We start from the raw sequence: 19,331 nt of genomic DNA on the forward strand, positions 1-19,331 counted from the left end.
AAATCTTTTTAAAAAAGACAGTGAGTGAGAGAGAGAGATTTAGCCAAAGGGAGAAAAAACCAAAACACTCTACTGCTATAGGCATTGCATTAAGCATCTTATTTGATGGAGGTGGGGAAAGGGTCTGTTTCCTCAATTCATGGGCATTCAACTTCCAAATAGTTTCTTAAATCTTAATGCAGACATTTAAATAGCTAAAAATTAAGGTTGGTGGTGTAAAAATAGAATGGGATTGAATATCCTATTTCTTTTTGAAATTTGAAACATTATAATGTTTGCAAATAAATAGTTAAGGCAGTGTTTTGACTATAAGTTCAGTTGACTTTGATTGATTGTCCTATTACTGAAGGTCTTCAGAAATAAAACCTAATCCTAATTAAATAATACATGATTAAGGATTCTTTAGATATAAGCTGCCAGATGTTTAAAAAGGTTAATATTCCCTCAGTAAGGAAAACATTAAGTTCTAAAAGGTCATTTAGATTGTTTTCCTGGGTAAGTTGTTTATAAGATATTCTTCACCTGTTAATATTATCATTGATAATCCTTTTCTGATTTTGAATAAACACCTTACGTGTTTATTCATGTTAACATTTACTTAGTAAAACATGTTTCTTACAGGAAGATAAATACTTGCTGGAAGGAATGCTGGCAACTTCAAAGCAAAATGAAGGTCTTTCTATTGCTTTCAATCATTGGGTTCTGCTGGGCTCAGTATGCCCCAAATACCAAACCTGGACGGACAACTATTGTCCATCTGTTTGAGTGGCGCTGGATTGACATTGCTCTTGAATGTGAGCGATACTTAGCTCCAAAAGGATTTGGAGGGGTTCAGGTGGGTATTGTTCACAGTATAAATTGTGGTTTGCTATGCTTATAGTAAATGGCTATCATCTGAATCTGTGAAGCTGAAACGTTTTACTGAGGAAGAAAAAAGTTTAGTATTGTTGGCAATGTTATGTTTTGTTTCTGATATAATCCTTCTTCAGCAGGACGTTTCCAATATGTTGTTAATATTTTCATGTGTTTGTTAAAAATGTAGTTGTATATACAAAGATTAAGAAATTATTTTAGATTATTGATTAGTCTCTAGAGTACCCAGTGATATAAAGTAACCCATAATTTGATACTTATTATGATTTTTTATTTGTAGATCTCTCCACCCAATGAAAATGTTGTGATTAATAACCCTTCAAGACCTTGGTGGGAAAGATATCAACCAGTTAGCTACAAGTTATGCACAAGATCAGGAAATGAAGATGAATTCAAAGACATGGTGACTAGATGTAACAATGTTGGTGTAAGTGAATTAAAGTTTCCTTTAAAAAATATTTAGGAAAATAATTTCTCCTCTCTCCTGCTTGTTTTGAAGAAAATGTTTTCCATATTTATTTTTTATTTTACTTTACACTTAAGCTATAACTGAAATTTAATTATTACCTTATGTTCAGCTTTTGTGAATTTTTGTATATGTGCTATTTGTGTACTAAAGAAATTTAAGTCAAAGTTTAAAGTGAACTTACTTATAAAGCAAGTATCAACTTTTAGTTCTAAAACTATACAAATTTCTGGGGAATACTTTTCTAGTTAGGAATTGGAAATTCTCATTGTGATATTTGCTGTAATTTTTGTGTGACTTGTATCTCCACCTACAATTCCTGGGTCTTCTTTCACATAGGGTTTTTGATGGTAAATAATTATATTCTTTTTGGCAAGGAGCATGAGAGACAATATTTACCTTCAGATGCTTAATAAATAATAAAGGCTATCTGCTTCTTTCTTAGGATGATGCATGGAAATTTCAAAGACCACTACTCTTTGCATCTCAGCTGATTCTTACCTCCCCCCCAAAAGGCTGCATTTTTTCATAGTTATGGTAGTTTCAGTTCTATAATTTTATCACATATATAAGAATTTTACCAAGATGATAGAAAGCAGATAGGTATTCAGTTCACATTAATTTCCCTTCACTCTTGACTTTTGATTTACTAAGAAGAGAAGTTAAAAAATAACAAAGACCTATTTTGGAGGTGATTAACATACCATAAACTTCAGTCAATAATACCATAGATTATTACCTCTGTATAAGTCACACTGAAATAAAAACTTTGTTTTTCAGGTCCATATTTATGTGGATGCTGTAATTAATCATATGTGTGGGAATGGTGTGGGTGCAGGAACGAGCAGTACTTGTGGAAGTTACTTCAACCCTGGATATAGAGATTTTCCAGCAGTCCCATTCTCTGGTTGGGATTTTAATGATGGTAAATGTAAAACTGGAAGTGGAGATATTGAGAATTATAATGATCCTTATCAGGTAATTAAAGAAAAAAAACCCACAGTGATCTAAATAAAGAGCTATCTGTGCCTTTAATTATCTACATATAGTTTATTGATCTTCATTTTAAATACTGGCCTGGATTCCTTAGGAAAATAGGATTCCAACTATGACTCTTTAAAAGTAAGAAACTTGAATTGATATGTAAAACATTTTCCCCAATTTAATTTGTCCCAATCAAAAAGCTCATCTACTTTATTTCCTACATACTCCATTTTTATACTTTGAAAATATACTTTGAAAATATTTCAAAGGCATGTCCCTACTAGAGTGTCAGTATCTCCAGTTCCTAATGCAAGGAAGACACTACAGAAATATCTGTTAATGAATAAATGAATGCATAATTAAATGGATTCTCAGGTAAAGGTGATGTTTTATGTATCGCTCACAAAATGTTTCCTTTAATAGGTCAGAGATTGTCGTCTGGTTGGTCTTCTTGATCTTGCACTAGAGAAAGATTATGTGCGTTCTACAATCGCTAAATATCTGAACCGCCTCATTGACATTGGTGTAGCAGGGTTCAGAATTGATGCTTCTAAGCACATGTGGCCTGGAGACATGAAGGCAATTTTGGATAAGCTGCATAATCTAAATACAAAGTGGTTCTCTGAAGGAAGTAAACCTTTCATTTACCAGGAGGTACACTAATACATATATGTATCTGTATTTCATGTGTATATGAAATAATAGAATTTAATTCAGTAGAAAATAAGTGATAGGAGTGCGTGGGTGGCTCAGTCGGTTAAGTGGCTGCCTTTGGCTCAGATCATGATCCCAAGCTCCTGGGATCAAGCCCGGTAGGCTCACTGCTCTCTGGAGAGTCTGCTACTCCCTCTCCCTCTGCCTGCTGCTCTATCTACTTGTGCTCTCTGTCTGACAAATAAACAAAAAAATATAAAATAAATTTTAAAAAAGATAATAAGTGATAGATTTAATTAATACAATTTCAGTTGTTTATGGGCTAAATCATTTATATAGAAGAGTTTTCTTGAACCTCTTTTAGTGAGACAGTATCTAACACCTAACTCTTTATCACAAGAAGTTTTATGGAACTGCAGAGAATTTATTTAGGCTGCAGACATCTGTGTCTTTTACCATCTCCCCAGAGACCTTTAGAAAAGACAGATAATATTACAGTGGCTTTTTTGAGCCAGTCTATCTGAGTTTACATTCTGGCATTAGCACTATCATCTGTGTTCACTTAGGCAAATTGATTAACCTCTCTGTGCAACATTTTTTTTCACATGAAAAGGGATGATAATCGTTATACTTTTGTCTAAATATTAATGAGTTAACATAGTCAAGCACTTACAAATGTTGTGAACCCGATATCAAGTGCTATAGAAATGCAAGCCTTTTTATTATCGTTATGTGCAAGACTAAAATTACGACAGCATTCTCGCAGGCCAACAGTTCACCTTGTTATATTATTTTTTAAATATTGTAGCATATAATTTAGCACAAAAAAAGAATCTTTTTTTAGGGAAAGCCATTTACACTTTTTCAAATAATATAAATAGTTTCAAGCCATTTTCTATATAATAGTATTCTTGTTGGTTAATTATCTTTAAAGTTCTGATTTAAAATGATATTTCAAAAAAAAAAAAAAACCAGTAGACCTGAAGAAGATATTTTTTAAAAAAGGATGAACTTGATTTTAGGGCAATAAATATTTTTAGGGGTAAAAAATAGTTAAAAAAATAAAATGATATTTCCCTATATTTCTACTAGGTAATTGATCTAGGTGGTGAGCCAATTAAAAGTGCGGAGTACTTTGGAAATGGCCGTGTGACAGAATTCAAGTATGGTGCAAAACTAGGCACAGTTCTGCGCAAGTGGAATGGAGAGAAGATGGCTTATTTAAAGTAAATGAAATATAATTTGTCTTTTAAATTATTTCAAAGATGTATTAGTCTTATTATCCCAATCTGAGTTAGCTTCGGAACTTATTTAGAACTTTTAAGGATTCAGTTACTAGTTATGAGGGTTATAGTTCCCCACACTCCAATTTATCATCTTTATTATTAAGAATGTCAATCATGAGGGTATCTAGAAACCCAAAACATACCCTAGAGATACTATATTTGACTCATGTTTGCATATAGTATGTGAAGGCCATGTTATTGTTAAAATGATTGCATCATTTATGAAGTACTTACAAGGTGACTATTTTTAATTTACCTATACTTATTTACATATTTTATATAAAATTATTTACATATATTGTCAATTATTTTCAAATATTAGAATATTTACATTATAACAATATAATATTGAAACCTACTTTTAATCCAGTTTTCCATTCTGTATGATATCATATGGATATTGATCATTCCGAAGTTTTATCTAAGTTATAATATACTAAAATCTCTAAAAATGGCTTTTTTTATAACAAAAATCTTATAACTGTAATGTGAATGTAATACAAGTAATTCATACATTTATACATACATGGAATGTATAATGTATCTGTATATTGTTTATATATTTTTTAAAAACTCCTATAGAATAATCATTTTAATTAGAAAATTTCATTTGGGCCTGCTATACGAAAAGAACTACACATTCGGGTTATCCTAAAGCTATTGGAAAAGAATACATATCTTTGTGTGTGTTTTAATAGGAACTGGGGAGAAGGATGGGGTTTTATGCCATCTGATAGAGCACTTGTCTTTGTTGATAACCATGACAATCAGCGAGGACATGGAGCTGGAGGAGCATCTATTCTTACATTCTGGGACTCTAGGTAGGTAATAAAGCACCCCCCCTTTTTTTAACTTACCTTTTAATGATGCTAAAAATATTTTCTTTTATGATGATATCATTTTGTAACCTTCAGACTGTACAAAATGGGAGTTGGATTTATGCTTGCTCATCCATATGGGTTTACACGAGTAATGTCAAGCTTCCGTTGGCCAAGGTACTTTGAAAATGGAAAAGTAAGTTTTGGTGTTATCCAAAATATATTTTTCTCAAGGAAGGGAATGGAATTTTGTTGTAATTGTACATGATGCTATTATATTTACTATTTATCAAATATTGACGTGCAAACCTGATATAGGACACTGTTAGTAATGCAGTAGATATTAAAGAATTAAAATTCATGGTCTTTATTGTGAGAGTATTCAAGCAATATCAGAAATATGACAAAATATGAGTGAGAAATACACTCACCCCAAAGAAGCACTTAAAAGTAAGGGTATAGTGAAAAAAAAAAAGAAAAAAATAAGGATATAGTAAGGAAAATATGCACTTTTTATAAGTACCTACTTCATAGGGTTGATATAAGGATAAGTTAACACTTGTAAAGAACTTAAAACAGTACCTGCCCATAATACAAACAATATATATTTTTAAATACTTTGAAAAAAAAGTTGTATGGAATCCAAAGAAATTATTCAGTTGAACTGGGATCAAATAGGGAAAGTATCTTTTAAGAGGAAAGAAAATATAGAGGAGGATATTTTAAAATATATTAAAGAGGAGAAATTTGCAAACTATTTGGGGAAATGTAAAGATGAGAAAAATATTTGAGGTAATAGAGGATATTAAATAGCAATTTTATTTATTTATTTTTAAAGATTTTATTTATTTATTTGAGAGACAGAGATCACATGTAGGCAGAGAGGCAGGCAGAGAGAGAAAGGGGGAAGCAGGCTCCCTGCGGAGCAGAGAGCCCAATATGGGCTCCATCCCAGGACACTGAGATCTGAGCTACCCTGGCACCCTGAATAGCAATTTTAAAAAGGGAACTGAGAAATAAAATTATGAATGTATTTGGAAATTAGTGGAAAATTTTTTTCTTTTTTAAACTGAAGATTTCAGGGTGCTTGGGTGGCTCAGTTGGTTAAGCGACTGCCTTCAGCTCAGGCCATGATCCCAGAGTCCTGGGATTGAGTCCCGCATCAGGCTCCCTGCTCCACTGGGAGTCGGCTATTCCCTCTGATCTTCTCCCTTCTCATGTTCTCTCTCACTGTTCCTCTCTCAAATAAATAAATAAAATTTTTAAACTGAAGATTTCTGATGCATCATTGAATAGCAACTTCATACCTAAAGTAAAAAACACTTTTCACTACAAACCAGACTGATATTTACCTGGTTTCTTCCATTTTTTTTTTCTATGACTATCATTAAAAGTGCCAATCAGAAAAGCACAATATTAAAACTTTGGTCAATTTAATAAAGAATATTGTGAAGTATTGATTAGCACATTTATCTAGAAGAAAGAATGAAGGAAATGAGTGCTTATTTAGCAATTTATCATATTCAAGGCATTTTCATATGTATTATTTAAATTTTATAGCAACTAAACAATATCCCCGTTTTATAGAAGAAAATTAGACACAGAGAAGATATGTATATTAACTAAGTTTTCTTGACTAATAGTAATAGAATCTTTGTTTCCATTCTGCTGTTTCTGACACTGGAATCCTTGCCACTTCAATATCATTGCACTATTGACAGTGATATTTATTAAAAATTCCATGGCAGGGACGCCTGGGTGGCTCAGTCGGTTAAGCCACTGCCTTCAGCTTGGGTCATAATTCCAGAGTCCTGGGATCGAGTCCCGCATCGGGCTCCTTCTTTCTCTGCCTCTGCCTGCTTGTGTACTTGTGCTCACTCTCTCTCTCTCTCTCTGACAAATAAATAAATAAAAATCATTAAAAAAAATTCCATGGCAATTCCTTGGAAAGAAAATAAAAGGGCAAAAAACCCTTACCTTTAAAATATGGCACTAGAGAATGAAAAATTGGCGAGACAATGGTGAGGACTTGGTAAAAGACTGTAAAAATACCAAGGGATTTAGATTCTAAATGAAGACAATGCAGAGACACAAGACAGATTAGGTTTGGTGTTCTGGAGAGAAAAGAGACAAATACATGAAATGTTAAAAGTCAGGGCTTTTAAAATTTTTTCTTTTTTTCTCTTTACTTAAGGATGTTAATGATTGGATTGGGCCACCAAATAATAATGGGGTAATTAAAGAAGTTACTATTAATCCAGACACTACTTGTGGTAATGATTGGGTCTGTGAACATCGATGGCGTCAAATAAGGTGGGCATTCTTATTTAGAGATGTCTTCTAATAATAAACATTCTTAACATTTCATTTCATTAAACTGTTAATGTATTCATTAGCATTTTATGTGGTATTATATTTTTAGGAACATGGTTATGTTCCGTAATATAGTTGATGGCCAACCTTTTACAAACTGGTGGGATAATGGTAGCAACCAAGTAGCTTTTGGAAGAGGAAACAGAGGATTCATTGTCTTTAACAATGATGACTGGTAAGCAGATCTCAATTAGAAATAACATTTTATATTAAAATGTTCTTGATTTACTACTTTCTCTTCTTGCACATTTACTTTTTTCATATCTGAAAAATTCCTTAGTGGATTAAGAAACCACAGAAATCAGAAGAAAAATGATGATGGCTTTTATTCTGATCTCTTCTTTATAAGGGTTCTCTGTTCTAAGTAGAGTGATTTTATGTGCATCCTTGCCTGTTACATGCAGATATATGAGGCACACACATAGGCTCACATATACACCCCACACAAAATACGCAGAATAGTTAATATAAAGGTTGTGAAATCACTAGAACTAATAATCCCCCTTACTTTTTAAATAATGGAAAATTATTGCCTCAATAATTTGAAGTGCCTTTTTTTAGTTCTCTCTTTCAAGTATTCTTGTATCTGTTTTTTTTTCTTTTTTTTTCACTTCCCTTTCTGACAAATAATATATTTTTTAAAGCATATGTATAAAGAACCTGTATCTTATGGTTGGTCAGTGATTCACTTCAGGAGATTTTCAGTTTTTGTTCTGAGACTGCTTCTTACTTCCATTGGTTATACTTACATCCTTTGCCTCTAGTGTATTGATTTCCTAATATATAGAACTAGGACTTAGAAGATGTCTTTGCAAGAAGTTGAAATGTCTCAATTCCAAGGCCAGTTTTCACTCATGCTTAATTCATTTTAGCCTACATTATATTTTACTGAGAAAAAGATAAATCAAATATATCTCTTTCTTACCAAAAGAAGCTATGGCTTCTTAAATTCTTCTTTAATTTCTGTCTTTTGGATGGGAAAAGCAAAATAAATTTATGAGAGAGCTTTATATTTAAAACCATATACTTCTTCATAAAATGCTAAATTATTTTTACTTCCAGCCCAAATTCATTTTCTCCTCTTGTGAAATATTTTTGCAGAAATAACCAAGTTTAAATTATTGAAAGTAATTAGTATCTTCTTAAGTTTAGATGAGGACAAATTTAAAATATTTGTGTTTACCACAAGAAGTACTTTTATCTAAGAGTGACAATTCACTCAAATTTTCACTGATATTCCTCAACCATAATTTTGTGGTAATATTTACTGCTGACTAAGAAATTGCTAAGCTTTCTGTAAAATTACTTTTAGTTTTGGAAAACTGTTCACATCTACTAGAGAGGTCTTTATATTTTCTTCTCACTGAGTCTTTGACTGCTTAGAGTTCTACAGCACACAGTTAAGCTTTTAGAGATAGTCTGAAATCTTGCTTTTAATTGTGCTAAATTCAAGTTAAATCTTAAATTTTATTTTACAGGTCATTATCTTTAACTTTGCAAACTGGTCTTCCTGCTGGCACATATTGTGATGTTATTTCTGGAGATAAAATTGATGGCAATTGTACGGGAATTAAAATCTATGTTTCTGGGGATGGAAATGCTCATTTTTCTATTAGTAACTCTGCTGAAGATCCATTTATTGCAATTCATGCTGAATCTAAATTATAAAACTTGAAATAAATAAGTTCACATACTCAGAGAAATAACCAAGTGTATTTCTTTTTGTGTGTGTGTGTGTATTCTTACAATTCATTAATTTTTGGTAAAAGCTGTAAGTAATCAAATTGAAAAGCTCAGAAAAGCATAAAAATCACATATAATTATATATGTAGCTACAATTGATACCATGTTATATTTTAGAAAACTCATGATGATTATTTGTCAAAAGAATTTCTAAGAATTCAGGGAGTCATCTTAACAAATATGCTTGTTGCCATTAACACTATTTCCCAGTATGTATTTATGTATTTATTCCATCAAGTGTTTCTAATAGTTAGGAATATCTGATTTAATTCTTCCCATACAAAGTTATAACATTTGAGTGACTTCAACTTTATGAAAGCCCTTTTACAGTTAATAAGTTAAAAAATAAACTTAAATTATGCAAGATATAAGTCTCAGTTATGGAACTCATAAAAATCTTCTACTTTCTCTCAATTTTTCTCTTCTCTTTGTAATGTCTTTAACTTGATGTAGATGTATGGGTTTTTTGTTCCATTTCTTAACCCCCATATGGATGGATGTAATTATTTAGGACTCTCATTATACCATATGTTCTGGATTTTCTTCCTGATCCTCCAGCTATTCATTTTCCTTCACCTTGACTTTTAAAGTGAAATTTGGTAAGGATCTCATCTGTGTCTTATAACTGTCAGTTGTTTTTCTTATGCTTGAGTGATAAAATAAAAGCCATAATTTGGAAATTCCCTCTTCTTTTCACCTGTAAATTTATCTATAATTATTCTTAATATTATTATCATTATTATTTTGAGGGAGAGAGCAAATAGGGAGGGGCAGAGTTGAGAGAGAATCTTAAGCAGACTCCATGCCCAGCACAGAGCCCCAACAGGGGCCTTGATCTCACAACCCTGCGATCATGATCTGAGCCAAAATCAAGAGCTGGGTACTTAACCAACTGAGCCACGCAGAAACCTGGTCCCTATTATTATTATTTTTTTCTTTCTTTCTGTCATAATGAAGAAAGTGTACTTTATTTTATCAAAGGCCATTCTCTTCACTTGTGTTAATACCGTTCCATTTTTATCTGGTGGGTAACTTTATTTCTTAAATTACCCTTTTTTCAGAGCACCTGAGTGGCTCAAGTTGGTTAAGCATTGGAATCTTGATTTCCACTCAGGTCATGATCTCAGGGTTGTGAGATCAAGACCCATGTGGGGCTGTGCCCTGGAAATGGAATCTACTTAAGATTCTCTCTCTTCCCCTCTTCTTCTGCCCCTCCTACCCACCTCCCTCTCCCTTTCTTTCTTTCCTTTTTTAAAGATTTTATTTATTTATTTGACAGACAGAGATCACAAGCAGGCAGAGGGGCAGGCAGAGAGAGTGAGAGGGAAGTAGGCTCCCTGCTGAGCAGAGAGCCCGATGTGGGACTTGATCCCAGGACCCTGAGATCATGACCTGAGCTGAAGGCAGCGGCTTAACCCATTGAGCCACCCAGGTGCCCCTCCCTTTCCGTTTCTTCAAAAAAAAAAAAAAAAGAAAAAAAAAGATTATTCTTTCTCTTCTAATTTAATAATCTTTCCTATTTTGCTAGATTAGTACCTGAGATTACATTTATTAGTCTTCCAACTAAAAAATCCATGACTTCCAGAATTTTTCTCAGTATAACCCACTTATTTTCTTCCCTTCCTAGCTGAGCTGCTGTTTTTACCACATAATCTCTACATTTTCAACATTAGTCATTTTCATCTCCTCATTGTCCAGTTTCTAATCATGACTTCACTGAATCTACTCTTGTCAACCTCACCAAAAACACTGACACTGAATCTACTCTTGTCAACATCACCAAAAACACTGATGTTACTAATCCAATGTGCTTCTCTATCTTCATTTTACTTTATTTCACAACAGTATTCGACATGTGAGCCAGTCTCTCCTCCTCTCTTCCTTCAGTCTTCATCTACTCTCTGGTTTTCCTTTTTTTCTCACTGGTGGCTCTTTTTCAGATTCTTTTTCTGGCTTATCTTCTATCTGACCTAAAGACTCATTTGGATCTAACTCTCTTCTTTTTATTCATCCTCTTTCTTCTAAGTATTTGCAAGCTTTTCCATGAATTTAAAACACAGACTTTTACATGAAGACCTATACCTCCAATTCAGATCTTTTCTTGGACTTTAACCTCACATTTCTAACAGATGTTTACTCCACTTCAAGATTCACAGATATCTTATATACAATATATACAAAATGCAACCTTCAAAATTTTTTTTTTGTAAGCTATGCCCCTCTTATGTCAATGTAGTTTTCTTCAAACAGGAAAAATGAGGCCACATTGATCTTAATATAATACATCTTAAATAAATTTATGCTATGTTCTTAGTGATTTCTCATACTTAAGAACTTGTTAATAGTTTCTTCTTTTAGATGTTTTATTTTATGTATAGAAGCAATTCTGCCTGTGAATACTGAGTAATTTCTCTTCTCATGGAAGGAAAAATATGTTGAAGAATCATTGTTTATGATTAGACTTTCACTTGCAAGTCAAAACTGAACCACTAAATATCATCATGGAATATGATCACAGAGAATGATTGAAACAAGCTCGGTGCCATACCTTCCAGACTAATCTCAGCAATATGATTAATAGTACCATTATTATTATCATTAAACTTCCAAATAAAGTACATCTAGATGTTGGACCAATAAATGACCAAAGTTTTGTTTATGTTCAATAAACCAAATCTCTAAAGAGATCACTTTTATGTGGTATTAAGAGAGAAATGAGGCAGTTTTTGAAAGGGATAGAGATATCTCTGAGGGGGTGCCTGAGTGGCTTAGGGGGTTAAAGCCTCTGCCTTTGGCTCAGGTCATGATCCTAGGGTCCTGGGATCGAGCCCCGCATTGGGCTCTCTGCTCAGCAGGGAGCCTGCTTCCTCCTCTCTCTGTCTCTGCCTGCCTCTCTGCCTACTTGACTGTCAAATAAATAAATAAAATCTTTAAAAAAAAAAAAAAGAAATATCTCTGAGTATTTAAACCAGTTTTTGAACATTTGCATTTTGTTCTTGTGTATTAAAAGAAACTCCCATATTTCTTTTTTATATTTAAATTTTATATTTAAATATTAAAGTAAATTCCTTCTCCAATTTGGAATTGACTGGAATAAAGTTCAGGAGCTTAACTCAGGGCTAGTTTAAGTAAATTAAAGAAGAATCAATCCTTAAATTGATTAAGAAGAGTTTTTCTTCTGCTTTGTTTGCCCTTACAAATCTCTCTCTCTAAACACAGACACAGACACACACACACACACACACACACACAAGTAGATATAAAGCAGAAAAATCTAGATGTATCAGTAGTAGCTTACAATTTGTTGCAGAAAATCCTAAGGTTTTAGAAGAAATCATCTAAGAACTCCAATAAAAACAGAACTTAAAAAAAAAAACAACAGAAGTAAAGTGATATATTAAAAGACCTTTAAAGGTCTTTCACAAGAATTGGAACAGATGGGTAAATACACAGTCTATTTGCTCTTTTTGCCCTTGAACATAAGTCTGGGAGGAAAAAATGTGAGTGGCTTGGAGCCACTCACATAACCTATTTAGAAAGAAATAGTTGTGTTGAAAGGATTTAGGTTCAAACAGCACCACTTACACTGGAATAAAAGGTGATATTTATTATTTCCTTATAATTGCAAATCTGTCAAATCCAACTCAATATTTTTCTTTGATGTTTTTAAAGATCTATTTTGAGTAACAAAATATTATATTTTCATAATCAATTCAATGGACATTTTAAAAATGCCTCTCTGAACCTCAGTTTCTTTCTCTATAAAAGGAAAGTAACATCTACTTTTTTAGTTTGGTGTACTGAATGAGAAATTATACATTATACACTAACCACTATTTCTGGTTAAATACACACTTCTTCATATCTTCAGGAACAATGTGTCTTTATGGGGGAGGGTGAAAGATGGCAGAGGAGTGGGAGACTCTATTTCAACTTGTCCCCTGGACTGAACTAGATATCTACCAGAGCACACTGAACACACATGAGTCAGCCTGAGATGAAGATTATACACTTCTGGATCTCTACAGGGAGAGAGGATCATCAGCGGAGAGGTACAGAGATGTTGAGAGTGTGAAGACAGATATCCGGGGATAAACAGAAGGGGGAGGGAGCCCTCAGAAGGGAGCCATTGAAAACTAACACCCCAATGCAAAAGTGTCCTGTGCTTGCAGACTAGCAATAGCTTGGAGACCAGTGGCTGAGAGATGGTAAGGGATCGAAAACAGCACTCAAACAGAAATAAAGGGACTTGAGGGGTAATTGTTGGGACCAGGTGGCCACAACTGCAAACCTAAGCCGAGGGTCCCAGGACAGATCCAAGCCATGACCCATCCATGCCTGAGAGGACCTGGTGCAGACTCCATTCAGCAGTTCCTGGGGGCTGGTGGCTGCTGCCACAACTACAGCTGCTGCCACCTCCGCCACACCTCTCAGAACCCAGCACGGACTTGAGTCAGCAGCCCTGGGAATGACAGCTGCTGGGACTGTGCTTGCCTGGACCAATATCAGTGGGTCCTGGGTGGCCACAGTGGCACAGAGAAAAGCAGAGGCCTTGGGTGACCACTGAGACAGTGTGTAAGGGTGTGCACTGCCTGTGGGCGGCTGCAGTATTCAATGGGCTTGGCAGAGGGGGAGTCTGTGTGTTCTTGACCATTTTGAGAGGAGCAGACTATGGCTTCTTTCTGAGGCCAAGTCTGGTTGTGGAGAATTTACGTTGCTCTGACCTTCCAAAAGCGTGTGAAAAGTCACCAGAGAACCAAGCCTCCAGAGAACAAAACCCAGATAAAACTCTTTCCATGGATCCCATCCCCTTGATAGCAGGCAGATCAACTCCACCCAAGCAGGACTGACTGAAAAACAACATGGCAGCTGAAAGTACAAGATCAAGCTGAAAGAACAAGCAGACCACAACCCCAGGGTCCCCATAAAACTGTAAAATCCCAACACCAGGAGAAAACAGTATATTTTTTTATATTCTGGTATTACCTTGAGGCCCGTGTATTTCTCAGATACAACTTTTTTCACTATCTCTTTCTCTCTCTCTCTCTTTTTAAAAAATTCTTTCTCATGATTCTTGTTCTTTTATTTTTTTTACCTACTTACCATTCAACTAGATTGCTTAATACAACATATTCCATAGTAACTTTTTAACTTGAACTTTTTCTTACATATACTTTTTTATTTTTCTTTTTAAAATATGTATAGATGTAAGATTCAATGTAGTCCTTTTTTCCCTATTCTCTCTCTATATATACATGTGTATATACATATATATATGTATATATATATGTATACATATATATATGTATATACACACACACATACCAGTTTTAATTTCCCTGTTTCTATGAAAAGTGAAGTCCTTTAACAAAGATAACAAGATACACCCAGGAAGAACTGAAGTACCCTTCCTCACCCACACTGAGGGATTATAACCACCATTCTATTACTAGCCTTTTTTATCTTCTGTTTTTCTTTTCTTTTTCTTTTTCTTTTGTCAGTTTTTCTGTTTGTTGGTTTTTGTTTTTGTACATTATGAATCTTATTCTTGGGGCTCAGTTGGCAGCTTTTTTTTTTCCTTTTTCTTTTGTTGGTATTTTTGTTTGTTTTTGTTTTTGTACTTTATAAATATTACTCTTGGGGCTCATTTTGGCTGGGTTTTTTTTGTTTGTTTTTTATTTCTTTTTGGCAGTGACTTCCAGTTTCTCTGAAACTTTCCAGGGTGCACCTTGCTTGGATAGTGGTTGATATTTTCAGTTATACATCCCCTCAACCACAACTCAACAAAATGACAAGGGGGAGGAATTCCCAACAAAGAAAGCCCAGACATAATGGCCTCTTTAGCAGATTTAATGGATATGGATCTAAACAAAATATCAGAAATGGACTTCAGGGTAGCAGTTATGAAGATAATGGTCAGGCTGGATTAAACTATTAATGGCAACACCATTTGTTGAAGAGACTGTCATATTCCCATTGGATATTCTTTCCTCCTTTATCAAAGATTAGTTGACCATAGAGTTGAGGGTCTATTTCTGGGAACTCTCTGTTTTTGTGCCAATACCATACTGTCTTAATTATGGCTTTGTAATAGAGCTTGAAGTCTAGAATTGCGACGACACCAACTTTGGCTTTCTTTTTCAACATTCCTTTGGCTATTTGGGGCCTTTTCTGGTTCCATATGAAATTTAGGATTGTTTGTTCCATTTCTTTGAAAAAAATAGATGATATTTTGATAGGGATTGCATTAAGTGTGTAGATTGCTTTAGGTAGCATAGACATTTTCATAATATTTGTTTTTTCAATCCAGGAGCATGGGAAACTTTTCCATTTATTTGTGTCTTCCTCAGCTTCTTTCATGAATACTTTATAGGTTTCTGGGTACAGATTCTTTGCCTCTTTGGTTAGGTTTATTCCTTTATTCCTAGGTATCTTATGGTTTGGGGTGCAATTGTAAATGGGATTGACTCCTTAATTTCTCTTTCTTCTGTCTTGTTGTTGGTGTATAGAAATGCAACTGATTTATGTGCATTAATTTTATATCTGACACTTAACTGAATTACTGTACAAGTTCTAGCAGATTTGGAGTGTGGTCTTTTGGGTTTTCCACATAAAATATCATATCATCTGCAAATAGTGAGAGTTTAACTTCTTTGCTGATTCGGATCCCTTTTATTTCTTTTTGTTGTCTGAATCCCGAGGCTAGGACTTCTAGTACTACATTGAATAGCAGTGGTGATACTGGACATCCTTGCTGTGTTCCTGACCTTAGGAGAAAAGCTCTTAGTTATTCTCTATTGAGAATGATATTCACTGTGGGTTTTTCATAGATGGCTTTGATGGTATTGAGGTATGTGCCCTCTATCCCTACACTTTGAAGAGTTTTGATCAAGAAAGGATGCTGCATTGTTTTAGCCTCCATTGAGAGTATCATATGGTTCTTGTTCTTTCTTTTATTGTATCATAATGATTGATTTGGGGATGTTGAACCAAACTAGCAGCCCAAATCCCACTTGGTAGAGGTGAATAATCCTTTTAATGTACTGCTGGGTCCTTTTAGCTAGGATTTTGGTGAGAATTTTTGCATCTGTGTTCATCAAGGATATTAGTCTGTAATTCTCTTTTTTAATGGGGTCTTTGTCTGGTTTTGGGATCAAGGTAATGCTGGGCTCATAAAATGAGTTTGGAAGTTTTCCTCCCATTTCTAATTTTTTGGAACAGTTTCAGGAGAATAGGTATTAATTCTTGAAGTACTTGGTAAAATTCCCCTGGGAAGCCGTCTGGCCCTGGGATCTTGTTTTTGGAAGATTTTTGATGACTGCTTCAATCCCCTTACTGAGTTATGAGTGTGTTCAGGTTTTCTATTTCTTCCTGGTTCAGTTGTGGTAGTTAATATGTCTCTAGGAATGTATTCATTTCTTCCAGATTGTCAAATTTGCAGGCATATAGTTGCTCATAATATGTTCTTATAATTGTTTGTATTTCTTTGGTGTTGGCTACGATCTTTCTTCTTTCATTCATGATTTTATTTATTTGGGTCTTTCTCTTGTCTTTTTGATAAATCTTGCCAGGGGTTTATCAATATTATTTATTCTTTCAAAGAACCAGCTCCAAGTTTTGTTGATTTGTTCCACTGTTCTTTTGGTTTCTATTTCACTGATTTCTGCTCTGATCTTTATGATCTCTCTTCTCCTGCTGGGTCTAGGCTTTCTTTGCTATTCTTTCTCCAGGTCCTTTAGATGTAAGGTTAGGCTATGTACTTGATACCTTTCTTGTTTCTTGAGAAAGGCTTGTATAGCTATACACTTTCCTCTCAGGACTGCCTTTGCTGTGTCCTACAGATTTTGAATATTTGTGTTTTCATTTTCATTTGTTTCCATGACTTTAGTCAATTCTTCTTTTATTTCCTGGGTGGCCCATTCATTCTTTAGTAGGATTCTCTTTAGCCTCCATGTATTTGAGTTCTTTCTAATTCTTTCCTCTTCTGATTGAGTTCTTTTTTAAATTAACATATAATGTATTATTAGCCCCAGGGGTACAGGTCTGTGAATCATCAGGCTTACAAACTTCACAGCACTCACCATAGTACATACCTTCACCAAGGTCCATATCCCAACTACCTTCTCCGTACACCCCTTCCCCTAGCAACACTCAGTTTATTTGTGAGATTAAGAGTCTCTTATGGTTTGTCTCCCTCCTGATCCCATCTTGTTTCATTTTTTCCTTCCCTACCCCCAAATGCCCACTTTGCCTTTCAAATTCCTCATATCAAGATGATCATATGATGATTGTCTTTCTCTGATTGACTTACTTCTAGAGCCTCCATTTTTTAAAAATATTCTATTGATTTACTTAACAGACAGATCACAAGTAGGCAGAGAGGCAGGCAAAGAGAGAGGGGAAGAAGCAGGCTCCCTGCTGAGCAGAGAGCCTGATGAGGAGCTCGATCCCAGAACACTGAGATCATGACCTGAGCTGAAGGCAGAGGCTTTTAACCCTCTGAGCCACCCAGGCACCCTGAGCCTCCATTTTTGATTAAACATCATTAATAGCTTTTTTGATTTTTAACTTGGTTAGATTTTAGTTCTTTTATTTCTCCAGAAAGGGATTCTCCATGCCATTTTGCAGCCCAGCTAGCATGTTGGTAATCATTATTCTGAATTCTAGTTCTGATGTATTACCAATGTCCATATTGCTTAGGTCCCTGGCTGTTGGTACTGCCTCTTGTTCCTTTTTTTTTTTTTGTCATAAGTTTTTCCACTTTGTCATTTTATCCAGGTAAGAATATATGAATGAGAGATTAAGATACTAAAATACTAAAAGGGTGACAAAGACCTCAGAAAAATATATGCTAACCACCGGGGATTGGGGGGATGAAGACAGGGGGAAAATTAAAATAAAAAATAAAAAATATATATTTTATTTTTTATTTTTATATTTTTATTTTTTATTTTATATAAAATTTATTTCATATAAAAAATTTTATAATTTATATTAAATTTTATATAAGATAAAAATATTTTTATTTTTATATTATATATATAAAATATATATATTAGACTGGTGAATAAAGCAGAGCCACCCACTTGATTTTGGGTGTATTCTGGTGTCTTAGAAGAAACTACCTCCCAAAATTTTAAAGAAAGAAAAACTTATATGTATATGCAAAAATAAGGGTAAATGTGATGAAGGGATGGAATATGACTTTATTTTTTTATTTTTTTTAAAGATTTTATTTATTTATTTGCAGAGAGAGACACCACAAGTAGACAGAGAGGCAGGCAGAGAGAGAGGGGGAAGCAGGCTCCCCACCAAGCAGAGAGCCCATTGTGGGGCTTGATCCCAGGACCCTGAGACCATGACCCAAACTGAAGGCAGAGGTTTAACCCACTGACCCACCCAGGCGCCCTGGAATATGACTTTAAAGATGAGAATGAAAAAGATTCTAAAAAAGGTATTGATAAGATAAGTTGGTTGGAAAAAGAAGAAAAAAAAAGAGAGAGAATGTGTTCAGGCTGGATCTAGATTTAGGGTGTATTTTGATCTATTAGAAGAAATACATCCCAAAATCTTAAAGAAAAAGAACCTATATGTATACAAAAAATGAAGTTAAATACAATGAAGGGATAAAATGTGACTATAACAATGAACATTTAAAAAGGTTTTTTTAAAAGGTGTTGATAAGATATAATAGTTAAAAAAACGTTAAAAGAGGAGGACTGTCAAGATGGCGGAGAAGGAGGAGACACTGTTTCAACTTGTCCCCTAAAGTGAATTAATTATCTACCAGAACACTGAACACCCATGACATCAGCCTGAGATGGTCTTATACACTTCTGGATCTCTACGGAGTCAGAAGACACCTGTGGAGAGGTAAAGCAAAGTAAGAATGATTGAACTGATATTGGAAGATGAAGAGGAGGTGGAGGGGCCACCTGAACCAACCTATTGGAAAGTAATACCCCAATATGAAAGTCCCTGTGATTGGGGACCAGCATTAACTTGGAGTCTGGTTAAAAGCACTCAAAAAGAGCAAAAGATCTTAAGGAGCAACTGGTGGAATCAGGAGGTCATAGGAACAGGCCTAAGGCCATGGACCCAGGACGGCCACTGCCGGCAACCACCTATGCCAGA

The 19,331-nt window shown here is 34.5% G+C and overlaps 1 protein-coding gene across 3 annotated transcripts in view; it reads left to right on the top strand.

Annotated features, from left to right (window-relative positions):
* LOC309842381 (pancreatic alpha-amylase) overlaps positions 1-9,160 on the top strand; it is a 224,572-nt gene extending 215,412 nt beyond the window's left edge. For 2 of the 3 annotated variants that reach the window (XM_082686501.1, XM_082686502.1), the window contains exons 2-11: positions 622-835; positions 1,154-1,300; positions 2,120-2,317; positions 2,747-2,977; positions 4,070-4,203; positions 4,962-5,084; positions 5,178-5,277; positions 7,276-7,394; positions 7,504-7,629; positions 8,933-9,160. In XM_082686501.1, coding sequence (XP_082542627.1) covers positions 622-835; positions 1,154-1,300; positions 2,120-2,317; positions 2,747-2,977; positions 4,070-4,203; positions 4,962-5,084; positions 5,178-5,277; positions 7,276-7,394; positions 7,504-7,629; positions 8,933-9,122 — 1,582 coding nt within the window. In that variant the 3' untranslated portion in view covers positions 9,123-9,160. The remainder of the gene's footprint in view (positions 1-621; positions 836-1,153; positions 1,301-2,119; positions 2,318-2,746; positions 2,978-4,069; positions 4,204-4,961; positions 5,085-5,177; positions 5,278-7,275; positions 7,395-7,503; positions 7,630-8,932) is intronic. The other variant, XM_082686503.1, reaches the window with a different exon arrangement.
* The last annotated feature ends 10,171 nt before the right edge of the window (positions 9,161-19,331 follow it).

This window comes from Mustela nivalis (assembly GCF_964662115.1).
Source record: "Mustela nivalis genome assembly, chromosome: 10".
NCBI classification, from domain to species: Eukaryota; Metazoa; Chordata; class Mammalia; order Carnivora; family Mustelidae; genus Mustela; species Mustela nivalis.